Genomic DNA, 20,552 nt, shown 5'->3' with positions numbered 1-20,552 from the left:
GCACCGTACCAGCTACTAGGAAGACAGTTAACTCCATCCCAGCTGAAACTAGGACAAGGTCCAAGGAAGATACTAGTTTCTTGCTATGTATTCATCAGAATAGAAAGACTAAGAAAATATTCCAGTGATTACATGACATCCAAGCCCACTTCCAGTTACAAAGAAGAACAGCTAAACCTACAGTTCAGTATAATAAACGGCACTAATAGTTAAGCAAAAAGTTATATGCATAGTCTGGTACAAAGATGTATTGCCAAACTCACCTGCCATGCTGGAAGTTAACTTAGGGCTTGAGGACCCTTTCCAGCTCCTATTGGAATCCAATGCAAACTTCTATCAAATTTAACAGGGATTAAATAAATACTCATTTTTAAAACAATGAAATTCAATCATGCAAATATTGCAAGCAGAAGGTAAAACACTTCCTTCATGCACCAATGACATAAACCCAACTTTTAAACTATTCATTTTTCTATTTCTCCCAAATGGTAGATACTTGAATAACAAGAATTTGAATCTTACAAAGAAAGTCCCATTGTGGAGAACTATTGCGTCCAGACATAGTCCCACCTTGCTAGAAAAAAAAACAAACCTGCTGCAGAAAGGAATCCTTTTTATCCATCAGATGTGTTCTGCTTTGAGATAATATTAGACACATCAGGTTTGTTTTGGTTTTTTTGGTTGGTTTTTGTTTGTTTGGGGTTTTTTTTACGCATTTGGACAGAAAAGATAGGTTTTCCTGTAAATGTTTGCAAGTTGCTTCAAAGACAACTAAGCATTTCCAAGTACCTCAACACCTACAGCTTATCATATAAAAAAAGTGAAAGTTACTGAATAATAATTAAGCAACAGACAGTTTTCACGTGGTCCCCACAATGAATAAGAATGGGCCAACAGGCACATATAGACTATGAAGAAAAGTGTTTTTAAATGAACTTCAGCATAAAAATACCTGTATCATTCTAAAAGCGGAACACATTTTCAGTGTTAGGATTTAGAAGCTTTTCAAAGAATCAGGAGCACACATCCCAGAAGATTTTGGAAATACCACTTTATTTTCCAGTGAATATCTAACTTGCAACAATTGTATCATTGCTTAAGGGCCCTCAAATTGACAAAATACTAAAATCTACAGCTCCAGTGCACAGTTAATTAGATATCTAAATAAAAATTATCAGTGCAAAAATAAAAATTAATTCAGTATGCATTTAAATGCATTTTGTTATAAAGATATTTGGGCTTTGAGCATATATACATCAAATAATCTGCTAAGAGAAGCCATTTTCAGGCTGTGCTCAGAACAATCAAAACTATTCCACACCCAATTCTAAAGACAGGCAAGAACTAACTTTTTCTTTTTAAATGAAAGTCTGAGCTTAGTTACAACATTCATCATGGGTACATAAGCTGAAAAATATTAGAGAGGTCACCTTCTAGTCAAACAGGGGTTGTTAAAAGAGGCTTTCCTATTTTTCATGTGTGGGATACTTTTGAGACATCTACGTTTTTTCCATCCACAACAGAGAATTAACATTCCAGCATGCCCCAGTGTCGGCAAGTCCTCTTTTCAGTCCAGATACACAATGATGATTGATGGAGCTGTTGGGCCTACAGTAGTGGGCAAAGCAGCTTGGCAGGAATTCAGTGTTATTGAAAGAAATCTCAAATACTTATTCCATCTCCTCTACTAACTTTAATCACACTATCAACATGCTGCCAGGAATGGAGCCTTGACACCAAGCCATAAACTTACACAAGCAACCATTGTTGGCATATTACTGTTGAAATACAGGTAAAGGGTAAATTCTGTTTATTTTTACCTGTTTCCATTCTATATTGGACACCAACTAAATTATGGAAAGATATTTCCTGTACTAACAGTTAGCTTGCACCATATTTCATTAAGGTACTATGTCTCATTTTGCTTGGTTAATGAACTGGTTAAGTTAACTTCTTCAGTTACGCTGCTGTTAACTGCAAGTTTTAAATAAAGCGATACAGGAGTTTCACATACCCCGTAAGAGTAACAGTAAGAAAGTAGATCAGTACTACAGGTGTTTTACCACTAATCTGCTCATTTGTTATGCTGATAAAGAAACAAAAATCTTTCCTCAATTGCTTTACAAAGTTCTGACAAGCTTATTCTAAGTAAACCAACAGCATGTCAAATACTTAAGGTAAATACTGTACTAGCTACAAAGCTAATACAAAGACTGATATGCTTCTCGTGATTACTTTTCAGCTTGTTTTGGCTTTGCTTAGAACAGTAAAGCTTAAAAGGAGAGGCTTGAGACATTTACAGGGAGAGAAAAGAAATTGTTGCCCAAGCTCACTTATCTGTTTTTATGTTAGCAAAAACCATTTAAATATCAACTCTACTTCATAACACTGAACATACAACCCAAAAGTTGGAATTGCAACTGCATTTAAAATTTTGTTGAGATCTTTCATTGCTAAAGCTGCAAAGTAAAATATTCCATAAAACAAGTTGGTTTTCCTGAAATCTGTGAATGGGATTTATGGTTTTCCCATTGAATTCTCAGCTAACTATGACTGGAACCTATTACACCTACTTTTTGGGAAAGGGCTGTGGCTGCACACTGGGACAGTTAAATGTTACATTAGTCTCTGTTTTCCCAAATGAGACAATACTCTCTGCAGATAGGAGAGAAATCCAGTCTGCAACTCCCTGAGCTGATGTAATCACACAACATAATTTCCACTTCCACCTTCAAAAAAATGAAGAAACTGGCATTCCACCTGCCCTGAAGAAAACAAGCACAGATAGGCACTTAAGTTGAAAGTATGCAACCTTTTCTTCCCATACCAAACCTGTAGAGGAAATTCTCCTTTTTTTCCTACTTGTTTCAGCTTTCCAAAAGAATCTCAATTTAAGTCAGAAGCAACTGAGTATTGGCACAAACCCAGCATTATTAAAAAAGAAAGGTCTTAAAAAGAAACATATTTGGTCAGTTCCTTCTCCATCTCAGAATACTGTTCTTTGAGGCGCTCCATAGCTTTTCTGTGCTCTTCATCCACCTCTGCTTGTTTGTTTTGCTGTTCTTTCATGAATTCCTCCCAGTGGGCAATGCGCTTCTCTTCACGAGCCATCAGGTTGTCCGCCTGAAGCTGAGAGGAGGAAAATGTCAAGTTTTAATATAATTTCCATATTAAAACAGAGGGTTTAATGAGACCTACATAATGTTAAAGTATCAGAGAAACTGGACTTTTACTTCAGTAAAGTGAAACTAGCAAGGAAACATATGAAAAGGTGAAACTAAAAAGAAAACATTTATTTTTATAGTCAATCCAAAACAAATGGTAAAACGTCTGTGATACTATTAACGTGATAGCATTGGCGACAATAGCTTTTCTATGCTACAGCCTTGTGAAAAATAATTAAATAAATAAATCGAAAGACATTTTAAAGTTACTAGCTCACCTCGTTTGCTTCTGTTGGTTTCTAAAGATCGTACTTGTTGCATTATTTGCTCCTCTGATTACTGACAATGTCAGAAGTACTGTAAGCAGCTGATATAAATCCATATTAGCTCACAAAGATTTTCTTTTAAAATGAACTTCTGATTTTGGGAACACAACATTCAGTGTTTTTAGCCCCTTAGTTATGGGGGGAAAAAAAAACCCTGAATCAGCAAATGGACACAGCTCCCCCCCCCCTTCTTCTTTTCTTTTATTCACACAGAAAGAAGCTGCCTACTGACACTAACAGATTCAGGGAGTCCACTGTAAGTACACGCAGGCCTATGTTATATATGACACAAACTAAAAATGTCTGAGTTATGAGGAAAACACTAGGCCCACTATATTTCGTATTTGTGAGTGCTAGACAAAATTTTAGAGTTATGTATGTCTATTATTTAGGTACATATGAATTACCAGAGATTAAAGGATCCGCTTCAACACTCAAGACAACATTTGAGATTTTGTCAAATCCGTGTAAACAGAATGCTTCTATGTTTCACAACTAATTATGATGGTTAATAAAACTCCTATAAATTATATGTTAGTCAATCCTTCAACATATCGCTCCTCTTTTCTTGACATTTGCTACTTTCCCCTTGAAAGTCACTTTTGTTTCAACAAATGGATTTTCTACATTCTTGAATACATTTTTAAAACTAGAAACAAGCCACATTTCTATTTTACCACAATGCTTAGGTTCAGCATAGTCGTCAGATACTAGTCTTGATGAAAAGCCTCTAATACAAAAAGGAGAAGAGTGAAATAGAATATAACAACATAGATGTTCAATGTTTTGAAACTGGCAGTTAGTGTTTCTGCTTTAGCTAGCTAGCCTTTACTGTAATTAATGTTTTACTTTATAAACAAGTTATTTTTCCCCTCATACTTTCATACTGCTTGGCTTCTGGTAAGCCTGATTTCTTTCATTCTCTTATCACCCAAATAAAAAAAAAATCTAGCTATCAAGAAAGAGAGATCATACACACATCCAATATTCATGTTGAAATGAGATGTACTTCTGTGGATTTCTTGCATACAATGTTAACAGTCTGGCCTCCTTATATTATAGATGCTGAAGTCACAATAAATCTAGGCAGTTATTCTTACATTTGCTCCATTTTCCAGCAAAAGAGAGGATTCATTCTTTTTTTTTTTTTTTTTTCTTTTTTTCTCCTTTTTAATGTATCAGCAATGACTCTTTTCCATGTACAGTACTTCTGTGTAGGAATAAATACTATCATACAGCTTTAATAGACATCTGGCATTTTTGTCAACTTAAGGCAATGGGAACCGATTTATGTATTCTTCAACACTCTCGAAGCGTTGTTCTTCAAAATCACAAATTGTGGGTTAAATACAATGTATATAAAATGCTACATGGCAAAACTAGTGTAACATTATGCCAAGAATGATTTGGTTTGCAACAGATGCAATATCAGGTACTAACAAAATACATCAGTGTATATTAATAGTTCCACTAGTACACTACTTCATATCCAAAAAGTTTTGAAACAGCCGGTGCATCACACACTTTTTCACAGGACTACGCAGCACCTACCCAAACCACACTTCAGCTAGACTAACCCATGCTCCTCACAACATGAACAGTTTGCAAGGAACATGAAACTCACGGTGCTACTTTCTATTTTCATTTTCCACTGTGCCATTCCTACCCAAGGATATAAAATGATTTACCCGGGAAAACAACTTAAGACATTTCTAGAACATGAGATAGTGAAGTTTAGTTTATCAAAAATCTGTAGTCTAACTCTTTTTTTCTCCCCCTGCTCAATCAGTCTTTAGTTTGTTCCGGCACAAGAGAAGTGACATTGTGAAATAAAGGGATATTAGCAGCCAGGCTATGTACATTGCCTAATCTATGCCTAAATACAAATTTAAACAGTTGAGTACTGAGAAGCGATTGCTGTAAGTGCTTATTCTTTAAATACATAAATGCAAGCAGCATTCTACTGAAATAGTAACTAGTTTTATAGAGTAAGAGTTATGTTGGAAATAAAGTAACTCCATATAATTGCAATTTACACCTTTAACAAAGTAAAAAGTTGCAGATACGAATAATCACTTCGGAAAACAGAAAAAAAAATTAAGATATGCTAGAGCAAGCAAGTAAGAATGACAAGAAATACCAAGTAAAAGACACCAAGGACTTGAATACTGTTTTCACTCTCCCACCCTGGTAACGATTTGGAAAACCCCACTGTAGAAGCTCAGTGCACACCCTGGGCACTGCAGCTCTGCTTCCTAGAAAACAAATTCAAACTCAACTGTTCTCAGCAGCACCTCCAGATCATTAACACTTATGGCTGCTGAGTGGATATGTTTGCGTGTGCGAGACAGTCGTAATCTTGAAACCAGTATTCCTATTCCTACCAGATGAATAGCCGTGTGAACAGCAAAAATAACAAAGTGTGATTCTTAATGGATGCGTGCCTTAAGATACAGATCTTTCAACCAAAGCATGCATTGCAGTGTAAACTTTCTTCTTATTAGAAGTTAAAGAATCCACGCAGGAGAGACCTACGAATGCTATTGCTGTGGGACAAGCTTCAGTGGGCACTTCAACCTCGTTAGGCATCATAGAACAATATGTGAGAGAAATCCTGACCAAAGACAGGTTCCTCCTACGCCCACATCCAACTGCAAGACCCAAGCTGCAACAGACACCATCCCTGGAGCTAAGGTACTACAAGGCGCCCCTCATCCAAGCGTTCTCCGCTGTCTCATAACATAACATCTGCTACCGTGGTACAGCCTTTTGCGTAGCAGAACATTACTAACAGTCTCTTGAGGACACAAGCTCACACGCAGGACATCGACACCTAGCCCTCCAGCCACAAAAAGATTCAGTTTCTCAGCACAGAAGATGACTCTCACACTTTGGCTGTACAAGTACCCTTCAGGTTTGCCCTATATTGTGCTTTCTTACCACAATGCTCTCCACTCCTACCACATCCTCTTCATATCCAGCGCTGTTAGCTTCACTGCTTTATTCAATTGATCATAACACACAGGAGGAAAAACTAATGAAATCAAGACACTATGCAAAAAATATTGTGTCCTAACTGTAGTTGTAGTGGCAGCACAGCTAGGAAGCATGGAGGTCCATATAGGTAGATGAATAATCTCTCTTGTTAAATATGCCATTGGCAGTCATGAAAAATCTTTAAAAAACAAAGTTTTTCTAGATGTATAGATATCTTGGCATGGATTTGTATTGGTTAAATCAAAAGTCACTCTCAAAAAGCAAACAGTTTCCAAAAGTCAGTATAATTATGTATATTAGTGATCTGTAGAGACAATACTGAGTATATTTTATACAATCAATTCATGATTTCCAAATTTATACATTTGCAAAAAGTTTGTTTTCCAGAAAACAATACATGTAGAATTTGACAGTGTGCCTGGCAAATTAATTTCCCATTTTGTAACAGTAAGGAAAATAACAACTTGATTTTAAGATTACAGAACTTCAGGTTATTTTCCATCAATTTGTTATTTAGGAAGCTTTCCAATGTCATATTACATTTCTCACTCCTCAAAGCCTGACTACTTAAAACCGAAGAAATAACCTCAATCAACTTAAGTATTAATACAAATTGATGTTGCTCTCTTAAGCATCAGGATCTCTAGTTATGAAGCATTAATTCATTGCACATTTAAACTCATGCTGAGTAGAAAAGAGCATGTGAACATCATTTAAGAGGAGCAATCTTTGAAATACATACCTTCTCTTGCTAAATATGAACTGAAGATTGAAACAAAAAGTTAAGGCTCTAGGTATCTCCTACAGCTTGCTGACACAAGTATGACAACAGTAAGAAGAATGATCAATCTCTAGAGATCTGTATCACCTCAGTGATGCTGGTATACACAAAACTCTAATAATTCTTTTATAAGTTAAAAACAAGTTATCATGACTACAATAACTGTTAGTAATTCACACTCCAGCTTTTGCATGTTCTCAGAAATTTTGTATTCAGGAAATGTTTAACAGCATTCTGAGCAACCTCAAACATGTTACCTTGTCTCAGTGGTTTAGGCTTAAAAAAAACCCCAACAAACAAACCCTCACTCCTAAGAGAATAAATATATTCTAAGGAATTAACAGTCCTCCAAAATTGTAATCTGTACATACAGGGTAAAAAAGCTGGCCATATGCAAAGTAGTCCATGTTTTGCAATATTAGAGATGTATGATAAAATATCTTTTTACTTAAAAATCTAATTCACATATCCCAACTCAGAAGACAGTCTTGGTATTACAGAGCTACAGAATATTCTGGGATCAATCTCTACAGTTTCCCTAATCTGATGTATTCCCCAGACAAGCAAAAAGAGAGGAATGAAAACCTTTTGCTTATGGCATTTACCCTGATGGTGGAGACCTACTTCCAGTTTCTTATACATTGAATAATTAAGTTCTAGATAACTAATGCCAATAACTACCTTGAATATTAGAAGTTTATTATTCTTACATGCTTTTTTAGTCAGCTGTTTCAAGGGAATACAGAACAGAAACACACCCTTTATCTGCTTGGTTATTGTGTTGATTGAAAAGAGTAACACTGTCATTTCTATGTATACATACATATATTTATAAATCTGAATTCATCAAGTCAATGACTCCTGTCAAATGTCTTAATTTCCAAGTCAAACAATAATCCAAAGACCTTCAGTAGCTGGGCCCCCATAGGTGACATATGACATATTGAGAGACTAAGAACTTGAAATTGCCTTTGCATACTGATGGTCAGTTAGGAAGCACTTTCGTCTTATCACAGAACACAAAAATATAACATGCATTCTGAATAAATACATATTCATATTTCAGGAAGGTAGAAGAATGTTTTTTTTCTCAAGTCCAGAAAGCACTTGCAGTGGTAATAAAAAACTTCTGACCTCTTAAAATATTTTTTACTGTCATGAAGAAAGAAATAATGCCTGCATGCTTGAAACTGCAGGTACGGTTGCATGAGAAAATAATCCCTTTTTCTCCTTTAAAAAAAAAAATTTAAAAAAATTTGGAAGAATAGTAATTCATTGTTAATTTTCATTATTTTTTAAACTTGTAACTTTGCAAGACCAACCCAACTATGTAAAAGATAAACTGCAATAAATTCTGGCCCATGCACAGTCAGCAAAACACTTAAAACGAAATAAAGATTTACAGAACTCCCAAATTGCTGAAAACTTCTAATTACAAATTTTGGATTGCTGGTAATGATTAAAAAAAACCAGAAACAGACACCTTGCTTTTTAGGTTTCATTCTTTTGTTTCCAGGCCTGCCAACTGGAAAAGCTGTTAACTTGTAAACTAACAAAAATATCACAAAGACTAGCACATACAAACATGAAAATCAGTGTACTTTCATAGAACAACTTTTCAGAGTATAGCCTAATTTTAATTCCTACCTTTTGTCATTTCAAATGACTGCTAAAACAAACAAACAAATCTGTAAAACTATAGTATAAACCCACAAGTAAAAAACCAAACAAACAGAAAGAACACAAGCCCCTTCAGTCAGACTTAATCATAAATTAGAAAACAGCACCTAATAAACCCAACACAGCCACCTCAGAAAACATCTAAGTTTCCACTTTCTCCTCATCCAGTAAAGAAGTGTCTACAAAGTTGTTCTGGTATTTTTGTTATATAAACAAACCAGTGCACTATAACAAGACAGAAGACAATATTATGATACCACATTCAGGCTTCAGAACAACACATTTTGTTCTTTGGTAAAACCTCACGACCTTTGTAACATGGGAAAATTTCCGTATGAACTAAAGCATGCAGACAGACCTGAGCCAAGAGGAAGCCTTAGGTAATCATGATATTGTATGGTATCGGTACAATATTTAGCCAGGAACCAAAAAAAGTCTCAATAATCAGCTATAAATTGTAATGTTTTAAGCATTACACAATGCAACATATCCTGCCATGCTGTAGCTTTCTATTTGATCCAAAAGATCGTCTGTCAGCAACAGTACATTATTCTTTAGGCTTTTATTATCTGTGTTACTGACTGGCACTTACTATCATCTACTGCACAGAAAAAAAATTTTTTTACCCCACCTGAAAAGATCTACAAGGTAGTACAAATGGTATTTCTCCATGGCTGTTAATTTGGCAAAATTTGGATAGATCTTTTTTTCATTTGTTCATTTAATCTGAAAATCATCTCCTCACCCCCAAACACTCAGAACTCCAGTTCTATCCTCCTATAAGGTTTCCAGCTCCTGTCCACACTGATACAGCTTTTTTCTGGTTTTGATTGCTGGTTATCTATTCTTTCAGCAATTCCGCTCCTGCAAACAGTATTTCACATGTTCTGCTAGAAGTTCCTTCAGTCACCCACCAGAACATAAGCCACAGCAAGCTGTTAAACTTCACTTTTTGCATGTAACCCGAATACGTGGCCTCCATTTCTGTCTTTCAGTATAACTTCATAAATACGAGGGTTTGGGAAAATCAATCTAAGCTTAGAATCTGTTCTATGTTTGTAACAATGCCTACTACTTTTATGAGTAATTTTTTTAATAAGATATTTAGACAACACCAAATTTGGAAGATTTTCAGCTTTCATGTTCATATAAAAAGTTGAAAATAGTTTTGAGTTAAAGTTTCATAATTTGGTTTCGATATAAAGCAAAGCTTGTCTAAATTACAAACATAGTTGCTGCCTTATTAATTCCTGTTCTTGGAATTCCCTTTGGTGTGTTAGCAAATTTACATATTTTGGCAGTGATGTCTTTTATATTCCTTTTATATCAACACCTAAGATCAGACATTAGTTATTTGGAAAAAATCTAATCTGATTATGAAACCATTTTTTCACTCCATAGTGCATACTGCTTGAACCTGAAAGATAGCAAAGCCTTCTTGTACTCAGTACTGACTCACATGAGTTGGTTGTATTTATTTCTATCCTTGTTTTACTGTCATTGGTTATGCAAAAAATTAACATTTGTAAAAACATCAAATTTATCAGTAAACTTTGTTTTTAGTATTACTTGGGCTGTTTTTCCTGAAATTAAAAAACACAAACAAAAAATAAAAACACATCAAAAAAACCCAAACCAAAAACCCCACCATTTGAGGCAGACACAGGCTTTGAGAAATGTTACCATACTAGTTTATGCTAAAGCAAGTAAGAGGTAATAAGAAGTGTTAGGTACCTTCCAGTATAAGCCTGTACCCTTCTACGTAAAAATATTTAAAATAAAAAGAAAAAAATAAGAATGTAGTACACAAAAACAGGTTTACAAAATTTCTTGAAATCTTCTCTAGTTTCTCCCATAAGCTTAAAGTAATCCACAGCTTGAACTACTAACTAAATATTACTGATCTAGATGGGAAGACTACTCAATGAGACAGAGGATTCCATGAATGCTTTTTTCAATGACACTCCTGTAATCACAAATTACTTTATACCCTAAGTGAGAATGTGGTAGGGACATCATCATTTCCCTTTTGTTCCTTAGCTGATACCAGCAGCTGAAAGGAACTGCAAAAAAAGATAATTAGTAAAGCAAATAATCTTAAAATTCATTCGATTCAGCAGAAATTGATAATTTCACTGACGACTGCTAACACTAATCACTTGACACCAGACCCTACCAAAACCCCATTATTTTTTCAGAACACGTAATTTCAGAAAGAAAAGTAAGGAAAAAGTATGTCTCCTCAAGTGGCTGCACTACAATGAAAACTTTTACCTATAATGTAAAAAAAGTTACCTACCTGTTACTATGCACATTTGGGAAGTTTCAAGCCAAAAAAATTTTACTATACAAGCCTAAAGAAACGCTACAAATCCTGAATAGCTATTAGTATTCTGCCACCGCATAAAAAAAAAAAAAAAAAAGAATGGAAACATACAGCTAATGTTTTTAAAAAGAATAGTTACCATTCTTATTGAGTGTTCATTTTATAAGTTACAAATTTTTTTATTAAAGTTTTACTTCAAACAGTAGCAGAACTGTAAGAATCTCCTACTTAACCTCTCTACTAGTATCTACACTAGTGTTAGACACAAGCAAACTTTGTCAGGGTTCAGCAGTGTGCTATTTGCACAGTACCAGTATTCAACTGCAACTGTACTGCCCATCTTCATTGATTACAAAAAGGAAAGAAAAACATGACTATCAGCTTACATAAATCAATGCACAGCCTGTTTTGCATGATGGCGACAGAAATGTCTTCAGTCTTTCTGAACTAAATGATTATAAATAACATTTTGCAAGTAAAAAGATAACACAGGAACACAATCATGAAGGAGTAATGGGAAAACATGAAACTAATTTCTTGTATAATTTTCCAAATTTTAGATTGAGAGCACATGTATTTCAAATGAGCAAAGTATAGCCAACTGAAAAGATTCCAATGATTCGCATGTTCCTATAATATAGCCCTTCATTAAATAACCCATCCACAAGTGAAAAACACACTTCCTTTTCAACAAGCAATATATATAATATGGTCAATGTTCTCAGCTAACTAGGAAAGATTTACATTTCCATTCTGGTAGGTTAGTAGGTGATTTTTGTTCCACAGAAAATAATTTTTTTTTATATTTAAGCTTTCCCTGTATGCTACAAATATTATAGTCTGAGCTAGGAGGGAAAATAAAGCAAAGGAAATAAAAAAAAATAGTTTCCATACATCAGGAGATTGTAGGAAGAACTAGTGAACCATTAACTTTGCAGTCAAGAACATATATGCCACTGCAGTATGTTTTATAAGTGCAGAAATCACCCCAAAATAAGTTTTACTGCAAGTATATGAAGTATAGAAAAAATATGCTTTTAAGGTCTGCTATACTGAAGACAGATAAACTTGCTGTAGAAGCACAAGACTCTTTCTTAGAACACATTATAAAAATCTATCCATCCATCCTTTACCTTCCTCTCTTCACGCTCCCTCTCTTGGAGTCTATGGATCATATTGTTGGCAGCTTGCACTGAAATAACAAATTGCAGTAGATCAGTCTGCTGTTCTAAATCAAAGAAATTTGCCTGAAAGGGATTTAAAAGACATGAGGCTGTTGCAAGTCAAAGATTATATTCGACTGTGTCACTTAACTCTGCACAAAGAAGATTTGTCAGTACTTGCAGAAAATACTTTACACTGATAACTGTATGTAGGCATATCACCGAGATCAACCCTTGTGTGTTCTAGAAACCTAAAAGAGAAAGGCAGCTAGGTCCTCTTGTGCCCATACTCCTTAGTGTTGCTGACGAGCTAGAGTGCAATACTCAGCACCTCAGAAGACATCAAAAAAACTCTTGTGTCAGTAAGTAGAAATGGGTGATCAAGCTCTATGTTTTGGTTGGGTTTTTTTTTTTTGTCTTATTTTTTCCTCATCAAATGTAAAAAGTGATTTAGTATAAACAATCTACATGGAGAACATCTTTATGCTGGAGCCGGCCTCTTCTCTCGTGAGACTAAGCCTAGGAAAACTTCTCAGTGGAAATAGGAACTGTATTCCTATGCATTTTTTTCCCCTAACTTATTTAACACTTAATTAATGCAGAATTAAATAAACCAATTTCCCCAAAGCAGTCATTTCTCCCACTAACACACCCTAGCATCAAGAAATACCATACTTATTTAGCATCATCTTAAAGCTGGTGACTTCTCACAGCAGAAGGTAGGCTCCTGACCCCCTGAGAACTTCCAGTTACAGAACAGGTTCACTGCCCTCGTAGCTGATGAGGAGCTGGTAGCACCATGCATCGGAGCATCTGGTGGCTGAGCCTGAGCCACTCAGGACAATTAGAAGACAGTGGCAAGTGGTAGTTGTAGCAGAATCCCTATGGCAGGGGATGGAGGGTCCCCACCTGTCGATATGTTTTGTCATCTAGGGAGGTTTGCTGCTTGCCAGGAGCTCTCACTCAGGATGCTGTAGAGAGGCTACTGAGGCTCAGACTATAACCCCTGCTGCTTTTCCATGTAGACACCAGCTGTACTGCAGAGGTGACCTGAGAAATATCAGGAATGACTACAGGGATCTGGGGACAGTGGTCAAAGGCATAGCAGTCCGGGTAATGTCCTCCTCATCCTTCCTGGTGAGGGGGACTCCATGGGTTTTTGGGGTTAACAGCTGGTTGCACAGTTGGTGTTGGCAGCAAGGTTTCGGTTTCTACATCCATAAGACCCATTCTGAGCACCCACAGCTGCTTGGAAGAGATGGGATCCACGTGACTAAACAGGGCAAGAGTATGTTTGCCAACAGGCTGGCCAACCTGGTAGGGCCAGCTTTAAACCAGAAATGACAGGTGAGGGAGTGACTCCTCAAAATAAAAAAAGTAAAGAAGTTGGGGATAGGGTAGGCAAACCAAGGGTCTGGGATGATGGTAACAGAAGGGACATAGCACCCTTTTCGAGGATCACCTCCTCCAAGCTCAAGAAAGGTCCATCCCAACAAGTAGGAAATCAAGCAAAGGCAGCATGAGGCCTGCACGGATAGGCAACGAGCTCCTAACTGACTTCAGACTCAGAAAAGAAGTGTATAGGAGGTGGAAGCAGGGGCAGGTAACCCAGGAGGAGTACAGAGTTGCTGTCTGATCGTGCAGAGACAGGGTTAGGAAAGTCAAAGCTGATCTGGACTTGAATCTGGTGAGGGGTGCAAAGGGCAACAAGAAAGGATTCTACGAGTATGTAAACAGCAAAAGGAGAACTAGGGAAAATGCAGGCCCTCTGCTGAATGGGGCAGGGGAGCTGGTGACGAAGACCATGGAAAAGGCCAAGGTACTCAATGCCTTCTTTGCCTTAGTCTTTACCATAAAGACCAGCCTTCAGGAATCCCAAGCCCCTGAGACCAGAGGGAAAGTCTGGAGCAAAGTCGACTTACCCTCGGTGGAGGAGGACCAGCTTAGGGGGCACTTAAACAAACTGTAAATATGTTTACTGACCATTCAGCCCAACCTCAATCTCGGGAAAGGTGATGGAAAAAAATCCTCCTGGAAGCATTTCCAAACACATGAAGAACAACAAGGTGATTGGGAGTAGTCAGCATGGATTTAGGAATGGGAAATCACCCTTAACCAACCTGATAGCCTTCTATAATGCAGTGACTAACTAGTTTGGCGGATGGGGGGAAAGCAGGCGATGTTGTTCACCTCAGCTTCAGTAAGGCTTTTTACGCTGTCTCCCGTAACATCCTCATAGACAAGCCAACAAAGTACAGGTTAGGTAAGTGGACAGTGAGGTGGACTGAAAACTAGCTGAACAGCTAAGTCTAAAGTCTGTGATCAGCAGCACAAAGTCAAGTTGGAGGCAAGCCACTAGTGACTTAGCCCAGGGGTCAGCACTGCGGCCGATACTGTTTAACATCTTCATCAGTGACCCAGATGCTGGAGCAGAGTGCACCCTCAGCAAATTTGCAGAGGATACAAAACCAGGAGGAGTGGCTGAAAGACTATATGCTTGCACTGCCATTCAGAGGGACCTTGAGCAACTGGAGAATTGAGCTGAGAGGAATCTTCTGAGGACCAACAACACAGCCTTGCAGCAAAAAAAGATGGCCAACAGCATGCTGGGCTGCATTAGGAAGAGCACTGTCAACAGGTCAAGGGAGGTGATCCCTCCTCTCTGCTCAGCACTGGTGAAACCGCACCTGTGGTATTTTGTTCACTTCTAGGCTCCCCAGTAAACGAAAGAGATGGACTTACTAGAGAAAGTCCAGCGCATGGCCACAAAGATGATTAAGGGTCTGGAGCATCTTTTGTAAGAGGGGAGGCTGAGAGAGCTAGGACTGCTCAGCCTGGAAGAAAGAAGGCCCAGGGGGAAATCTCATCAATGCAAATAAATACCTGATTGAAGGGAATGAAGATGAGGGAGCCAGACTCTTCTCTATAGTGCATGACAAGAGCCAGTGGGCACAAACTGGAACACATGAGATTCCATCTGAACACAAGAAAACACTTTTTTCTTGTGGGGTTGGTCAAACACCGGCACAGGTTGCCCAGAGAGGTTGTGGAGTCTCTGTCTGTAGAGGAATTAAAAACCCAGCTGGACACAGCCCTGGACAACTGGCTCTAGCTGCCCCTCCTTGAGCAGGTAGGTTGGACAAAATGACCTCCAGAGGTCCCTTCCCACCTCAACCATTCTGTGATTCTGTTGCTAATGATGTATTGCACAGCTGGCCATTAGAAAGTCAGGGAGCAATATCAAAGGTTCACTTCATTTAGAAGGTGTTAGAACATATGCCTTATTTGCATGACTAAATTTTAAGTTTCAAATATTTTCCTGCAATCGTTTTGTGTGTATAGCATCATCTACTATTTGTTATTCTGCATATGCCAGATGCCATATAAATAAGGGATATGAAATTAAATGCTTATATAACGAGCAGTACATAAAATATAACAAAACCCACACTGGCATGTTTCAACTGCGTAAATTTGGCAGCTAAAGCTATATAGCCACACTCCCCTAAAATATCTTTTTGAGAAGCTATCCTGCTGAATGAGTAAGAAAAAAAAAGATACTGAAAAATTAATACAATAAATTTTAAACGTTCTTTTAAAATCTGAGCAATAAAAAGATATATTAGATGGTTATAACAATGAAACTAGGATTAGCATACAACAATTACTACTACTACCCTCTTTGTGACTAAAGATAATAATAATAGCACATTTCATAACTATACAGCAGCAAGTTTTGTTTTAAATCATAGGGGTAGTATTATGCTCTCTTGCGGGAAAACTAAGAAACTTGAAGGTCACACCACAGCATGCTTGCAACAAACAAGAAAACTGAAATTTTGTCCGTGGCTTTAGCCAACATGGAGCACTATCCTGTTTCTAAGTGATTAGCAAAAGACTGAGTTGAAATAGCTTTTAATTAAATCAACAGAAAGCTTTAATGTAACCTTAGCAAGAGCTGTGTAGGCTGGACCAATAAATATAAAAAAATGCCCCTGTGGTTTCCCTTTTAAAATCTGACAGAAATGAGAACAAAGCACCTAAATGGTAGAAAATTTATCCAAGGATGGATTTTTCCACAAATCATATTTTGAATCCAAACTATTTAAATCATTCCTCAAAATGATTCAACAAGGGAAATAAGAAGCTACGTGCTTACATCTCTTGAATGCTTCATTCAAACTGTCATGCATTGCCTGCTCACACTTAGGAAGAACGTGTTCATTCGTTTCAAAGATTGTGTTCTTTAGATTTTCAATTACTCGTAGTTCTCGGAGGCCACGTTTTTCCTGCCAGAAGAATTGAAAGAAAATGTGTGGCTAACAAGGAATTCCACTTTCCAAAATAAGATGGTTTCCCAGTTGATAAACTAACAGCTTTATCTCAGACACTATACCATTGTCTATTAAAGTGTTATTCTACTTATTTAGCACAATTGATAAAAACAGTTTTGTGAAAAAAAGAGAGTAATGCTCCATTCTCCACACTAAAATACAGGAATACTTTGAATGACACTTCTAGCCCTTGTGAGAAAAGTTAGTATTTACTAATGAAAACATTGTGTGGAAAAATGTGTTGTTTTGTATAGATAATTTACAGCATATCAAAAACAACAGAGAGAAACAGAGCTTCAAAGCATTGCATTTTTATAACTCAACTGTTGCAGAGAAATAACATAGCAGTAGTTCTGCTTGCTTGATGTCTGACCTTCCAGATTTAACATGGTACGAGGTTAAAACTATGCAAGTAAAATTGTTTTTACTGAAGTAAAGCAATGAAGTCAGGACTAAAAAATAACATAACACAGCTAACTAAAGAGGCAGTCATTCTGGCTCACTGCTGGTCATGATTAATTACAAGAAGAACAAGCTCTTGCTTTACTGTTTACATTAAAAAAAAAAAAAATTCTGAAGCCACAGCACTACTTCCACTCTGAATTTCACCTGCACTTTGCTTCAGACAATGAAAAAGATTCTGAAATTTGCTCCAGGCTGCCACCTGCCTCCTTCCTACTTTTCCCCCTCTTCAGAGTTATGAGCAGAGTTGCACATAAGCATTCCTATACTGAAAGTTACGAATCATAAAGCAATTCTAGATAATAAAAAAATACTGCATCGCATGAAGTGGGCAATTGGATCACCATACCCATTTTAAATCTTCAGAAACAGAGGTTCTGTTTACAGACAAGTAAAGCCATTTAATTAAACAGGTTCCAGACTTCCTGAACACAAATCTACATTCCTTACACACTAGATGCTAATCACTGAAAGAAAAAGCATATGTCCCATGACAACCAAAAAACACCTGATATCTCAAAGTTAGAAACAAGTGTAATTTTTTGGAAGAAATTCTAAGTTGCAAAAATGTAAATAATCCTCTGCTTTGTTATATTCCCCCTAAAAGTATAAAACAGAAATTAAGTTTCAAGAAAAGATCTAAGAATATACAAAATTTGTCTAAGAAATAGAACAAGGCTTTCGGTGCAATGAGAGAAATATATGAATTATGAAGATATGAGTTCTAATTCTGTAACCGAGTTTAAAATTTTCCTTCCTATGAAAAGCCATGTAAAACTATTTACTGTATCCTATAACATATTTACGGAAGGCAAAGAAAAGAAATCATTCCTCATGACTCTCAAGCCATTACGATACACATCTGATGAGAGTTTAGTTCACATACATATTTTGCTAAACCAGTATAGAGACAAATTAGACCTGCTTGAAATATTAGCTACAATCCCGGGGGTGGGGGAGAAGACATTTTAATGTCATCTTGTTAAAAATCAGCTCTGCATACTGGCAGTTTGAGGTATAACTGTATTTTCAGGACTAATTTTAGGATTTTAAATTCCACATTCTGTAAGAATGAAAGTCTACTCAGAAATAGCCTTTTGCTGCCGCAAGACTCTACTTTTCTAAACTTTTGCTGCCATCTTGTGGAAACCATCTTACACTTTCCAAGCACAGTTGTATATAAACATCTTTACACCTTCAGTACTTTAGCCTTATTTGCAGCCAATCAGATAACATTCATTCCATTTTAAATGATTTTCTTGCTTTGCATAAAGTGTTGCTCTTCTCTTCCAGTAATGTTACTTTCTTTCATGGAACAAAAGTTAAAGCAAAATTAAATTACAACTGTGCTAGCTGAATCCAGCTAAGGCACAAAGCAGTTTCTTAATCAGATGTAAACCTATACTGGCCAACAATATTTTTCTTGGACCAATAAGACTTGTCTAAGATGGTAGGACTACATCTTTCCCCTACATTAATATTCCTGCCAGTCTTTTGCAGGAAAAATACTTATGGCCCTTTCAAAACTTTTTTAAATAAAAAGACTTAAAATTACTGCCTTGTTTACTAAAGATGCAGACACATGCTATAGGTGCATTGAGTTATTTTGGATGAGAAACACACATCAGGTCTTTCTGAAGAAAATAACATACATATTATAATCTCTAAAAAGACGCTAAAACTGTTTAAAGTCTCAAGCTCTGAAGATTACAGCACCCAATAAGATACAAATACTTACTTCAAATTCTTTAACAAAGTAACGTATTTCTCCCTGAATTACTGGTCTGTGATCCAGTAGTCTTGAATAGATTTCCCCAACATCTAGAAGATTAACGAAAGTTGGATGTTTAGTTTTTCTCTCACACTCCATACTAGGCTACACAATGCAAGGTAGCACACCATACTTCAATGCAAGAAGAACTACTGCTCACCAAACACATGTAAAATCAAAAGAGCACCAGAATAACATTTGTTGGCTATCTACGCAGCAAACCACCAACTTAGATAAACCGTGATGAATCAGTATTCCAGGTGCCACAGACACTTTTCTGTGAAGGTGAACATCCTCCTCTGCCTCTCAGTACCCTGTTTCAATCCTCGTCCTCCTCAGTACAGCTTCTGTATCTGACTGTTAACGGTGGAAAAAGAGTAGAACTAAACGCTGCAGCTCAACAGAGATTCACAGCTTAAGACGTAGGAGTTTTATGCAGCAAGAGACAAGAGAAAAGCTCACTACAAAGGAAAACTGTCAGCATTTTCTTGTATTCCAGGGCCAAAGACTTGAGTCTTGAAGAAGAGTATTTACAACATAAATAGGCATGAAAAATAAGCTTAGCTGTCATACAGGAAAAAAAAAACCCATTAATTTTAAAAGTGCTCTGATAGCATAGCAAATAAAGACTATTTCGAGAAATACACGGTGTAGTTCCAGCAAGCCCTCTGAAGTGATACTGAACAGGCACTGCCATCTAAAGGAAGAGTCCTGCTTTTCCTCCTGCCCCAGCTGTTGGAGCTACCTTCTGGCTCTCCCTCCCCACTGCATCCCCGTGGGTTTGCTCAACACCCTGAATCCGCGCCCCCCCCCCCCCCCCTTTCAAAAAAAAACTGCAGAAGGATTATGTCGAATTTGGGAAATGACATGGCTGCAGTAAATCCAGCACAGGCTAAAACGCTTCCAAGCTCAAACGCTCCTGTGGACGGATTAACTAGGACACACCGCGGGCGCTGGGGGCAACGAGGCAAAAAGCAGGAGCGCGCTTCCCGGGAAGCTTCGCGGCAGCGGCAAGGGCTGGGGCCCAGGCTCAGCTTCCCCAAACCAGGCCACGCAGCTGCGCCGAGTTTCAAGCTCCAAGGCCCGAGGAGCCAGCTTAAGCCTCCCGGGGCCGCCTGGCTCCGAACCTCAGAACGCTTCGCGGGGCCGCGGAGGGGCTGAAGGGATGGCTCACCCGCTCCTCCTCTCACGGCCCCGGCCCCGCACACGGCGAGCTCGGCCAACCGCAGGCACCCCGTACCGAAGGCGCGCTGGCCCCACTCCTTACCCTTTATGATAGGCTGAATCGGGGAGCCGGCGCCCAGCGCCTCCCGCTTCCTATCGCCGGGCGGTAGGGCCGACCCGCTCCGGCTGGGGGACGCGGGGCCAGCCCCGCTCATGGCGCCCGGCGGCCCGGCCCTTCCCTTCCCCGCCCCGCCCGCTCCACTTCCGGCCTCGCCCCGCTGCCCCCCTGTGAGGTCATCGCCGCGCGCCGGCCGTTGCTGAGGGAAGGGCGGGCGGTCGCGCTGAGGAGAGCGCTCCGCACACGGCGGGGAGCTGCTGGCGCCT

The 20,552-nt window shown here is 38.1% G+C and overlaps 1 protein-coding gene across 1 annotated transcript; it reads right to left on the bottom strand.

Annotated features, from left to right (window-relative positions):
- Nucleotides 1-1,031: 1,031 nt before the first annotated feature.
- Nucleotides 1,032-20,408, bottom strand: BLOC1S5 (biogenesis of lysosomal organelles complex 1 subunit 5). Its single transcript, XM_052775838.1, has 5 exons — nucleotides 20,272-20,408; nucleotides 18,972-19,054; nucleotides 16,597-16,726; nucleotides 12,408-12,466; nucleotides 1,032-3,129 (listed from the first exon to the last, which is right to left on the bottom strand). Exons 1-5 carry the CDS (start codon nucleotides 20,381-20,383, stop codon nucleotides 2,950-2,952), a joined length of 564 nt encoding a protein of 187 aa, XP_052631798.1. The 5' UTR covers nucleotides 20,384-20,408; the 3' UTR covers nucleotides 1,032-2,949.
- Between the last annotated feature and the right edge of the window lie 144 nt (nucleotides 20,409-20,552).

Source organism: Harpia harpyja, chromosome 1, assembly GCF_026419915.1.
Source record: "Harpia harpyja isolate bHarHar1 chromosome 1, bHarHar1 primary haplotype, whole genome shotgun sequence".
Lineage (NCBI taxonomy): Eukaryota > Metazoa > Chordata > Aves > Accipitriformes > Accipitridae > Harpia > Harpia harpyja.
Note: the sequence above shows the minus strand (reverse complement) of the source record. Positions and strands in the feature narration are given on the sequence as shown.